Below are 12,879 nucleotides of genomic sequence, written 5' to 3' on the forward strand. Positions count from 1 at the left end.
ACCAAAAGCAAAAAGGTGCTACATTACTTCTTTTCCAGGGACAAGATTGATTATTATAGTTACTCAGCATTCAACTTTATTTACTCATTCTTTTTCTTAAAACATTGTTGTAGATAGTGTGTGTGTGTGTGTGTGTGTGTGTGTGTGTGTGTGTGTGTGTGTGTGTTAAATCCTTANTGTGTGTGTGTGTGTGTGTGTGTGTGTGTGTGTGTGTGTGTGTGTGTATTGTTTTCCTGGTTTTGTGTACTTCTCTCTACATGAGTTCATTTTAAATCTTTTCATGTTTCTCTGAATTTCTTGTATTCCTCACTTCTTATCCTGAAATATTGTTCTATTTTGTTCATGTCATAGCTCATTATTCCCTAGTTGATGAGTTCTTTTATTCTTTCCTGTTTTTTGCTACCACAAAAAGTGTGAACATTTGCTACATTTGAAACCTTTATTTGTATCTTTGACTTTGTTGGGCTATCTGCCCAGTAATGAGATCACTAGCTCAAAAGGTATAACTAGTTTAGTGACCTCTTTCATATAATTTCAATTTGTTTTCCAGAATTATTGGAGCAGTTCATATATATATGTACATATATATATATAAATATATATAAATATATATATATATATATATATATCTTTTTCCTCCCTTGTCCTTAATTTTTTTTGCAAATGATTATATTCTAAACTGGTATTTTTCTTGGCTGCTATATTTTACTGCCTGACAGGGACTGAGATGATATTGAGGGCACTTTAGAATTCTTATTATGGCAATTGAGTTTTAAATTGGTTAAACTGCTTAAATAAGTTGTCATAATTGGTGTTGGCGACCATTCCTCTATTCTCCTCTTTTTTTGCATCTTTTTTAAATGAATCATTTAGTTTTTTAAAGCTTTTTTTTTTTCCCAGTTTTGACAATTGCTTTCTGACTATAGAAACAATTTTTAACAATTGTTTTCTGACATTTTCTTCCTTATACCTGCACCCTTGCCTGAGGTGGTAAATAGTCAGATATAGTTAAAATAGTGCTTTCGGGGCAGCTGGGTAGCTCAGTGGATTGAGAGCCAGGCCTAGAGATGGGAGGTCCTGGGTTCAAATCTGGCCTCAGACACTTTCCGGCTGTGTGACCCGGGGCAGGTCACTTGACCCCCATTGCCTAGCCCTTACCACTCTTTTTAAAAAAGGGGGGGGGCAGCTGGGTAGCTCAGTGGATTGAGAGCCAGGCCTGGAGATGGGAGGTCCTAGGTTCAAATCTGGCCTCAGACACTTCCCAGCTGTGTGACCCTGGGCAAGTCACTTGACCCCCATTGCCTACCCTTACCACTCTTCCACCTATAAGTCAATACACAGAAGTTAAGGGTTTAAAATTAAAAAAAAAATAGTGCTTTCAAGCAATACATATTTCCATATTTAGCAGTTTTAATTTCATGTTGCAATTAAACATTTTTATTCTACTTTTATATATTGACTTTGATTTTTGCTCTGACAAGTCAGCGATCTGACTATATAGAGATAGATGATTTGGGAATAATTCCCGTATCATTTCCTAGCTGACAAAATATAACATCTATTTTTTTTTTAATTTTGTGTTCATTATTTCCAGCACCTATTGATTCTTTTCTTAAAGAATGACTTGTATGGATAAGGCTTATTTATAGTCCAAGATCTTTGACCTCTTGCTTCTTATTCCCCAATTAGATCATTCAACATGTTTTTCACTATACTTTCCTAATGCTCAATTTTACATTATGATCATAAAGTGTGAAAATATGTGTTGATATAATTTAGAAGCTATCATCAAATTCTGCATAGAATTATAGTTATTTTATATATAGTTATTTTCATTTTTTGACTACTTGTGAGTACTACAATAAAAGATGACCAGATATTCAAAGAAATAGTTTCTTGTTGCCTTTTAATGTAAAGCAAAACTATTCCTCTAACACTTTCATTTGATCCTAAAAAGAAGAACATGTTTTTTTACGCTTCCAGTTAGTAGCAACTTCCTTTTTTTTCCTGTGTGTGTAAGTGTACCAATAAGTTACATTTCTAGATAACTCAAAACTATGCTTCTTGGTACTCTCAGCCCCCTTTTATTCCACTTGCTACTATTTTTGCCACATAGAAAAGGTGGAAGGACAGTTTTTATTTATCACTTTGTTGTAAAAATTTTCCTAGCCATTTATTTAATTACTAAGTATTTCTTATTAATGAGACCTTCAGTACTTAGGTAAGTTGCTCCCTGTAAAGCAAATGTAATTGTTGTCAAGAACATACTCAAAGCCTTTTCAGGATTGTAGGACCTGCCTGCCAAAGCTTGGGTTCTGCTGGTATAGCCCTGAGAATCCTTGGCCAACTTCTGACAATACTGAAATGTTAAGAGTTAGATTTGATGGAATATTTAATCAACATTTTATAAATTTCTTTCCTTTAAAATTTTACAATAGTAAATTTTTTCAGGTTTTGGGTTTTATCTTTGTTTTTCAGGACTCATATGAACGAGCAAAAAACATCTTGAAGACACATGCAAAAGAACATAAGAATCTAGCGGAAGCATTATTGACTTATGAGACTTTGGATGCCAAAGAAATTCAAATTGTTCTTGAAGGCAAGAAACTAGAAGTGAGATGATAACTCTCTTCTTATGGATTCAGACCTGGTTTTATTTTCAAGAATGTAAATCTAACAGTGCAGTAGTCTCCTTATACAACAACCTTTTTTTTTCCCTTCCTGATGCGTGCTGTAATGTATTAATGATGTTTTCAAGGTTATAATATACTTTCTTGTGAGCCTTTTGTTACATTTATCTGATTTCAATTATTCTCGATGACACCTAGAACAAATTAACTTTCCATAGCAAATATCATTATAGACAATAAAGAACTATCAGGATTGAACACAGCTTGTTTGAGAGACTTTAATCAAACCTTAAGTTGGAAGTAATGCTGCACCATACTTTTCATGGCTAGATGAGGGAAAATGATGTCCTTTTAAGGTCATATGGAATAGTTTGAGCTTGATGTTTTAAGTTGTTAAAGGATCATCTTTGTTACATTATCAATGGTTTTTGGCATAGAAATGATGTTATCTAGTTTTAAATCCTGTCTTTGCCAATTTCAAAGGGAGAACTCATAATAAATAAAAACTCATAAAGATGTATTCTAGAATTATAGTAGGGAGGTTTTTAAAATCTGAAAATTAGGGAATAGAGTGGGCATAGAGACAAATGTAAAATTTTGACACATCATATCTTTTATGTTATTTGCATACAGCATATATCTTTGTATCACCACGGTTATCACCATTATAACAAGGGGAAATTGTCTCAGCCCTGGAATTTTGTTTTAAACAAATAAAAAAATCCCCTCTAAAATCTTTATCTTATATAATTATGCTAGGAAGCAAAGAAACAGAACATTTGGTTTTTAAGGGTCCATTACGAGTATTGTTGACCTTTGTCGGAATTGGGAGTTGCCTGTATTTGGGGTTAGAATTTGGCATACTGAAAATGAATCACTTGTTCTTTGAAGAGATTCTTGACCACATTTTGTTTAAACCAGTATAGAAATATTGTTTCAGAGCAGTGTCAATATACTGTTACCATAACAAAACTCTCCTTTAAGTGATTTTTATTAATATTATATGTGGTTTTTTAAAAAGAGCTTCAAGGTCTGCATGTTCTTTCTTGTAGAAGATGGATATAATTGAAGATATCTCTCTCAAAGATATTCTTGACTTATTTTTAAATCTCATTTCTACAAGGACGTCAAGAAAAACATACCTGGGTTACATAAAATTTATTTTTCATTTACTATTTCAGTAAAAGTCAAACTATCAAAACTTTCATGAACTAATTATGATCAGATTAAAAAGTGTTGGTTTCGGCAACATATTTTTAGGTTTTTTTACTTGCATTTTGATGGAAATACTTGCTTATTTCATAACTGCTAGTTATTAGCATTTCTGACTACATGTAGAACATCTTAAACAGCATATTTAAAAAATAGTTTATACCAGTGAAAGACAGTTAAAGATCTGAATAAGTACCTCATAAAGATGGAATAAGGATCTTTATTAAGGAATCTTTCTTTTTTTGTAATTATGTCACCAGTCTTCATTTTTTAGCTACCAATATGGTTTCCTTTCCTTTCAGAACAAATGCTTAGTACAACTTTATACATGGTTTACTGTGTTTTCACATAGTCTCAAGAATCTTGGTCTTGATTATCACAAGTAAGAAGCTAGCCTGTTAGATTTATATGTATTGTGGTAATTGTGCTTTAGGGAAAGGAACCTCAAAAACATTCTTCGTCTCTGTTTCTGGAACAATAAAAAATTTTAATTAGGTATCTTGTGTTTTTTTTTTTTTTTAAAGAAATCTTATAACATGATTTATGCCTTTTAAACTTAAAATTCTTTAAATATGCAGTAAAAGCGTATTTTATACTTTTAAACAAGTGACTGAGCATTGGGAACTTTGGTTCTTTTTTCATGTGGAGAAATATAAATTTATCTGGCACTGTTTATGGATATGAGAAATATTGGGAATATACATTAGTCACCACTACCCCAATTTGTGATTTTGCCTCTTGATACCTTATGTCAGGGGTCGGCAACCTTTTTGACCATGAGAGCCATAAACACCACATTTTTTAAAATGTAATTTCATGAGAGCCATACAGTGCTCACAGTGCCGCTCCTGTAACAGCGCCTGAAAAAAAAATGGACTTTATGGCTTCTGCAGAAAGAGCCATATCTGGCCCTCAAAAGAGCCAGATATGGCTTGAGAGCCATACGTTGCCGACCCCTACCTTATATGATTGACTGTGAGTCATTAGAATGCTTTTTTCTTCTTTCAATTCCTCATAGTTACATTTTACTTTTTAAAATTGAGCATTAGTTTATCCACCCCAATACCATTCTGTGCCTTCTGTTAACTACTCTGAGTCATACTTACAGGGTCTTTAATAGCAATTCTATGCAGTGCTTATTACTTTTTGGTTCTTGCTAATAGTATATGATAGCTGCCATTTATATATCTCTTAACATATGTTCTCATGATTTTCACAAACGGCCTTGTGAACTTGAGTTTAGATTAATATCCTACCCATGTTACAAATAGGAAATTGAAGTTCAGAGAATTTGTGACCTCTGACTATAGAACTAGTAACTTGTACATCTGAGGGTCCAAATCTTCTGATCCTAAAATCCCGTGCTACTACCTCTTCCCCTGATGTTGGTTTCTATGTCCCTTCTTAATTTTTTTGGTCATTTTATGAATTTATTGCTGAAGTTCTGTCAAATCATCACTCTCCTCATCTTCACTGAAGTTGTCTATCTTGTCTTTGCTCAAAAGATTCTAATCTTTGGAGTTTGGAGATAAAAGAGAAGTGTTCACATCAAATAGAAGCAGGTATTACCCAACTTTTAGCAAATGTGGAAAGAGAAGAAAAGTTAAGTATTATACCAAGTATGGTTAGGAAGCACCCTCAAAATAAGGCTTCTTTGAAAAGAAAAAAAGATATACATTGTATGTACACATGTATATATGTTTGTACACACATATATATGTTTATATTTGCATATCTTAAAACTTAAAAAATATTTTATACTGCACAGTAGAGTACCCAGTCTGCAGTCAGGATGACTTCCTGAGTTCAAATCTGGGCTCAGACACTTCCAATCTGTGTGACCCATGGCAAGTCACTTAACCCTATTTGCCTCATTTTCCTCATTTATAAAAATTAGCTTGGAGAGAGAAATTGCAAACTAGTCCACTATCTTTGTCAAGAAAACCCTAAAGGGGTCATGAAGAGTGGGTCATGACTAAATAAATATATATGTATGTGTTTTAAAAAATACTTTATGCTGCTGAAAGCAACATTAAAGGTCTGTATATATATTCAGATTTATATATGTAAATGTGTGTGTGTATATACACATATAAAATCCTTGCGCAGGGTCACACAAATATTGTCTGGAGACAAATTTGAACTCATGAAGATCAGTCTTAATGAGTCCAAGTTTAGAGCCTTATCCCTGTGCCACTTGCTCACATATATATGCAATACCTACACATATAAGTGGTTAATCTATCAATAAACATTTATTAAGCTCCTATTATGTGCCAAATACTGTGTTAAGTATTGAGGATACAAAAAAGAATCAAAAGACAGTCCATGCTCTTGAAGAGCTTGTAATGGAGGAGACAAGCAAATATGTACAAAGCAATTTTCTGACTCAGTGCCCTTTTTACTAAATCATGCTGCCTCTTACAAGTAGAATATAGAATTGATTTACTTGTTCTTTATGATCTCTAGTCATTTGAAATATACAGTTTGGGTTAGCATAAGATAATTATTTAAAAATATGTTAATACTTTACTATATGTAGCTGCCAGATATATAAGATTGCCTTTTGGCTAATGAGGACAAGGAAATCATCTTATAAACTTGCGGTTTTACATTTCCAAATAGTATACCTCCCTGGCCATTAGTTTTCTTTGTGTGTTACCTTCTCATTTGAATGTAACCTCCTTGAAGAACAGGACTGTCTTTGCTTTTTCTATTTTTATCCTAGCACAGTACTTGGCACATAAGTGCTTATTCATATATAGTAATTATGTAGCAAACATAAATGCTTTATATAACAAATATATAATTGTATATAAATATAAACAATGTATTAAATATAAATCATAAACAAATTTTATTAATCAGATCAAATTCATAAAATTATCATATAAAATCTATTTTCCATGCAAAGTTAACTTTACAAATTCAAATTTATTTGTCATTGCTGCTCTTTCTGTTGTAACTGTTGTTCTCTTCTTGATCTTCCCCAAATATTCATAATTATAGGTAGTTTCAGGTTTTATGTAAGTCAGTTTTGGTATACTAGGCCAACCAGTAATATGTATTTTTCTGATGAAGTTAGTAGTTAACATTTTCAGATTTCTACATAGAAAAGTTAAGCTACTAAAAATGAATTTACCCCATAATTTTTGTATAAAGAAGTTGGAATCGTCCTTAGCATTTTTTACCAGAAAAGAATATCGAGTTTTTTTTAACTTGATATTTTATTTTCTTCAGTTACACGTAAAAACAATTCACAACCCTAAAAAATATTTCTTGAGTCTCAAATTCTCTTCCTACTTTCCTCCTTGCTGAGATGCCAGGCAATCTGATGCAGATTTTATATGTGCAATCATTAAAACACTTCCATATTAATCCTTTTGTGGAAGAAAATTAACAAAAAGAAAACGAAGAAGGTGAATTACAGTATACTTTGGTCTGGATTCAGACTCCATCAGATCTTTCTCTGGAATTGGGTACTATTTTTTTCTTTTGTTATTGGATCATTGTATTGCTCAGAATAAATTATTCATTGTTGTTCATCTTACAATATTGCTTTTATTGTGTACAATTATCTCCTGTTTATGCTTCCTTCACTTTGCATCAGTTCATGTAAGTCCATGTTTTTCTGAAATCCTTCTGCTTGTTATTTCTTATAGCACAATAGGTTTCCATTACAATCATTTCTATAATACAGCTTACTCAGCCATTCCTGCAATTGATGGGTATGCCCTCACTTTCCAATTCTTTGCTATCATAAAAAAGCTTAAATGTTTTTGTATATATGTAGGTCCTTTACCATTTTTTGTTTTAATCTCTTTGGGATACAGACCTAGTGATGGTGTTGCTGTATCAAAGGGTATGTACTCTTTTATAGCCCTTTGAGCATAGATCCAAATTACTTTCCAGAATAGTTGAATCAGTTCACAACTCCACCAACAGTGCATTAGTGTCTCAGTTTTCCCATATCCCCTCCAACTTTTGTCATTTTCCTTTTCTGTCATAATAGCCAATCATCTGATAGGTACAAAGTAGTGCCTTGGAATTGTTTTAATTTGCATTTCTATAATAGTGATTTCGACCATTATTTCACATGACTGTACATTATATTAATTGGAGAATAACTTAAGTTCTTTTATATTTGACTCATTTCTCTGTGCATTTGAGAAGTGAGACTTGTTAGAGAGACTTATAAAATTTTTTTCCATTATTACTGTGTATTATCCTCCATCCTATCTTTTTCCATTTATCCTTTTATTTCAGTTTGCCCTCTTATCAACACCTTCTTCCCCACCTTGTCTCCTTCCCCTTCTTCTTGCCTATGGGAAAAAGTTAGATTTATATACCCAGTTGAGTGTGTATGTTCTCCCTTCTTTGAGCCAATTCTGATGAGAGTAAGGTTCAAGTGCTTCCCTCCCCACCTTCATTCCCCCCCACGCTCACCCACCTCCACTCCACTGTAAAAGCTCTTTTGGGCTTCTATGCACAATAATTTTTCTCATTCTATTTGTCTTTTCCAAACCCTTCTCCCAATGCAGTTTTATTTCTAGCTATCATCCCATCATATTGAACTCACATTCTTCCCTTCTCTCTATACATACTTCTTTTAACTGCTCTAATAATAAAAATTATTAGGATAGAACTTGCAGGTATGATCTTCCCATATAGGGATGTAACTGGTTTGACATTATTGAATCTCTTATGATTTCTCTTTCCTATTTACCATTTTTTACTTATCTTGAATTTTGTATTTGAGATTTGTATTTTCTATTCATCTCTTTTTAAAAAAAAATCAGGAATGCTTGAAAATCCTCTATTTCTTCCAATACTTTTTTTTTTCCCTGAAGGATTATACTTAGTTTTGCTAGGTAATTGATTTTTGGTTTTTCCCTGCCTTCTACTATTCACTCCAGCCTGCCTTGCTCATCAAATTTTATCCAAACAACATCATCATCAATGCCTTGTAGTGTCATATTTGTCACAATGAAGTTGATTTTTCCACAGGCACTAGGAAAACCTGCTTTTAAATAGTACTTCTAAACCTCAGGATATGTGATTCTCAAAATTAGCATATGTTCAGCAAGCTATCCATTTTCCTTGGCAGTACTATTTGTTATCGTAAGAACAAAGCACTTTTTCCTTATGAAGGTGTTTCTACTATATCCACATCTAAAAGAAATAATCTCTGGGTTATCAGTAACATGAATGAAAGTTTTTGCATTGCAAGACCAGTTATTAGTTAAGGATTATTATTTTTTTTTTTTAAAAGGCAGAAGATAAAACCAAAGGAATGAAGAAATGCTAGGATTTGTATATTGCTTAGGGCTTCTGAGACTTGTATTCCCATTTGTGCCATGATCTTTATGCTGATCTCTGGGTTCAATGTTGGACTTAGGCAAAGGAGAAATAGTAGGGCTTCATGTTGAATGATAACCATTTTATAGTCTTTCATACACTCTGGAATTCTTGAACTTTCTCAAACTCTTCTGACTATCACAGACTCCTGGCTAATTCAGATTTTAGGAATTGATGAAGAATGTCTGCTCCCAGCTATTAATTACAGTTTTCTTCTCAAATCTCAAATGTGAGGCCAATTGGAGCTAAGTAGCAGTTCTATTTCTTCAGCTTCTTGATTGGGCCACATTCCACCATGCTTTTAAGAATGTTCTTGTTCTTTTTCCTCTTTGCTACTGTATGTGTGAATTTTGTCCATTTGGTACATCTAGGGATAACTTTTCACAAAGATTCAAGAATTCCAAAGGCTAGGTATCCAAAGTGCTCTGGATTGGGAAATATTAGTTCAGATTCCTTTGCATCTGGATAGACATGACTAGAGTTTATTTATTATTCATCAAGCATTATTAAGTACCTACTATATGCCAGTTACTGTCCTAGGTGTTGGAAATACAAACACAATGAATGAAGCAATCCCTACTGGCAAGGAGCTTACATGTTAATGAAGAAGACAAAGTACATAGACATATATAGGATAAATGAAAAGAGAATAGATACAAAGTGGTTAGATATAAGGCAGTTTTGGGGGAGAAGAGTCTAGCTGTTGGAAAGATCCAGAAAGGTGTCATGTAGAAAATATGGGGGAAATTGTTCAGCAATTCACCTCTTCTGAAGATCTTATTTGGAAGTCCTTGTTTCTTTTTCTCTTCCAGATGATGACATATTGTTTATTTGTATTTTAACAAAGCATTTGATCATTTCTTATGCTATTATTAGGGATTAGATATAGAGATGTGGAGTAGTGAGGTTAGGTGGATATAGCACTGGTTGAATGGCTAACACAGTTTCTTATGATTCAAAGTCAAAACTGGGTGGAACCTTTAGAAGAGTCCTCAGGACATTAATACTTGATCTCATGTTTAGAATGTTTGTCAACAAGATAAGAAGATCAAAAGTATGATTATCAAATTTGAAGGTGGTAGAAAACTGAGGGATATATATGTACACACACAAACACACATACACATATATAAAATGACTTGACAGGTTAAACTATTCGGCCAAGTCTAATAAGATGAAGTTATATAAATTATATAAATAAATTTAAGTCATAAATAGGTTCATAAAATGAACATAAGTATAAGTCTGGAAAGTTGTGGTTTGATAGCAGTTTGAAAAAAATCTGAAGATATTGCACTACAAGCTAATGCACATAATATATGACAGCTAAGAAAGCGAACATGATCTGGGAATGCATGTAGAGAAGCATACATATTACATTTGGAGTATTAAGTTTTAGGTGCCATGTTTTAGAAGAAACATTGATAAATTAAAAAATGTTCAGAAAAGAGCACCTGGGATGATCAAGAACCTTCAGATCATGTCACATGAGAAGTTTAAGGAAATGGTCAAGAGAATACCAGACCTGGATGGGACAGGACAGCTGTATTAGAATATCTGAAGAATTTTAGAAAAGGATGAGACTAAATTCTATTTATCTCTAGAGGCATAACTAAGAACAATGGGTATAAGTGGATGTAAAGAAAAACTTCCTGACAGCTAGAGCTATATAAAAGTGGAATGGCTTTTAGGTTCCTATTTTGTCATTCTGTTAATTTGATTACTTTTCCATTGTTGGTAATTTCACAAATTTTCATGGAAGTTCTTCACATTGCTCTTGCTACTTTCTATAAATATAAACTACCAACACCAAATAGTAAATTGCTTCCCTTGAGTACTGGAGCTGGAGTCAGAAAGACCTGAGGTCAAATCCTGGGTAAGTTACCCTCTGTTTGCCTCAGTTTCCTTGTCATATAAGATGGGGAAAATAGCTCTTACCTCTGAAGTTAGGATCAAGTGAGATAATAATTGCAAAGTGTAAAACATAGTGCCTAGTACCAAAATGTTATACAATTGTTAGCTATTATTTGCCAGGCACTGTACTAGTCTCTGGACATAGAAATAGAAACAAGCAAGACCACACCTGATTGGAGAAGACACCACACACAGTGAAAGTGAGATGGGAGGAGGCAGAATTGTGTGCAATGGACAGAAAGTCCATGGAGGCTTGTTTTCCTGGCAATATAGGTGTGAAAGCTCACCTACCAAGCCGGCATCTGAGGGCAGAGAGGTTTGGCTGCAGTTGTGGCGTGCAGGTGACCTGGGCAAGATAGAACTCACTAGACAGAGTAAAACATCCTTCCTTGATTCGCAACAGGGAAAGGGTCAGTTCAGCAATGCTGGTAGTGTCAGCATCTTCTGGAAGCCCAAGGTTAGGGTTAATTCCTATTTTGTATGAAACCTATGATATTGATAAAGTCTTGTGAATGCTCTCAAATATCCCCTGAAACAGAATGACAGTTTTTACTTGGGAGAAAGGGAAGCAGCATGATATAGTGTTTAGAGAAAATCTTGAAGTTAACAAGATGGTGGGTTCAAGCCCTATCCCTGACATACCATATAACTAATGGACAGGTCTCCAGGTAACTAAGACTATGTATAGATGAGTTTCTGATCTGTATTGAGAGACATAATTTCCAGACCAGGAAATCCCCTACAGGATAAAATCACAAATCTAGATTCCCTTTCCTCCCTCCCCACAACCTCCATCTCCCACCATCTTTTTGGATAGAAGCTAATTTAAATTCCTTGAACTGCAGTTCTACAGCAAAGGAGTCAAGACAATTGTTTGAATAATTCAGAGAGAAAAATCTTCCTTTGCCCAGATCAGAAAACTTAGCTCTAATGATTCCCAACCTGCAGGCTTTTGGAGTTCTTACTGGAAGAGTATTATGAGTATTGTTATTCAATCCATGGCTGTACCATGAATTTTCCTTTAGCATTATTGAATTATTAATTATGAGCCCGTATATACCAAATAGACAAACATACAGTTAGGTATATCTATTTTATTAGAAAAGGCAATTGCTTCTTGCTGATGGGTCCCATTTTGGATTTTGGTTTTGGTATTTGTGTATTTAATTTGGTATTAATTTCTTCATATTGCTAAGCAGCTAAAATATATTTTAGGATTACCGTTTTCATATTTTTGTCGATATATATTTTTCAATTGATGGGTACTAAGAGTATAACTATAATTTGGGGTCCAAACATCTTTGTTAAAAAGAAATCCTGACAAAAGATGGAACCAGTGTTCTAAAGGATACTAAGAAAAGAATGGAGTAACTGCTTTTTTTTTTTTAGACCCTTAACTTCAGTGTATTGTCTCATAGGTGGAAGAGTGGTAAGGGTGGGCAATGGGGGTCAAGTGACTTGCCCAGGGTCACACAGCTGGGAAGTGGCTGAGGCTGGGTTTGAACCTAGGACCTCCTGTCTCTAGGCCTGACTCTCACTCCACTGAACTACCCAGCTGCCCCCTTGGAGTAACTGCTTTTAAGTTATTTGCATAGTGGGAAAAAATGTGTATACTTTCCAGAAAGTTTTTAGAATGGCTGTTGTTATCATAAAAGATAGTTATTTCTTATTGAAGTGGCCTTAGTATAACTTTCAGTTTTGGTAAACTTACATATAAGGCCTTTATCTATATGTGACTCATCATAAATATTAATATATGTTATTG

The 12,879-nt window shown here is 33.8% G+C and overlaps 1 protein-coding gene across 2 annotated transcripts in view; it reads left to right on the top strand.

The window, feature by feature from the left end:
• The window catches only part of YME1L1 (YME1 like 1 ATPase), a 45,803-nt gene extending 41,465 nt beyond the window's left edge, over positions 1–4,338 (top strand). For both annotated transcript variants that reach the window (XM_044677308.1, XM_044677309.1), the window contains one exon: positions 2,479–4,338. In XM_044677308.1, the coding sequence (XP_044533243.1) occupies positions 2,479–2,622 (144 nt within the window). In that variant the 3' untranslated portion in view covers positions 2,623–4,338. The remainder of the gene's footprint in view (positions 1–2,478) is intronic.
• The last annotated feature ends 8,541 nt before the right edge of the window (positions 4,339–12,879 follow it).

This window comes from Gracilinanus agilis, chromosome 5 (assembly GCF_016433145.1).
Source record: "Gracilinanus agilis isolate LMUSP501 chromosome 5, AgileGrace, whole genome shotgun sequence".
In the NCBI taxonomy this organism is placed as follows: domain Eukaryota; kingdom Metazoa; phylum Chordata; class Mammalia; order Didelphimorphia; family Didelphidae; genus Gracilinanus; species Gracilinanus agilis.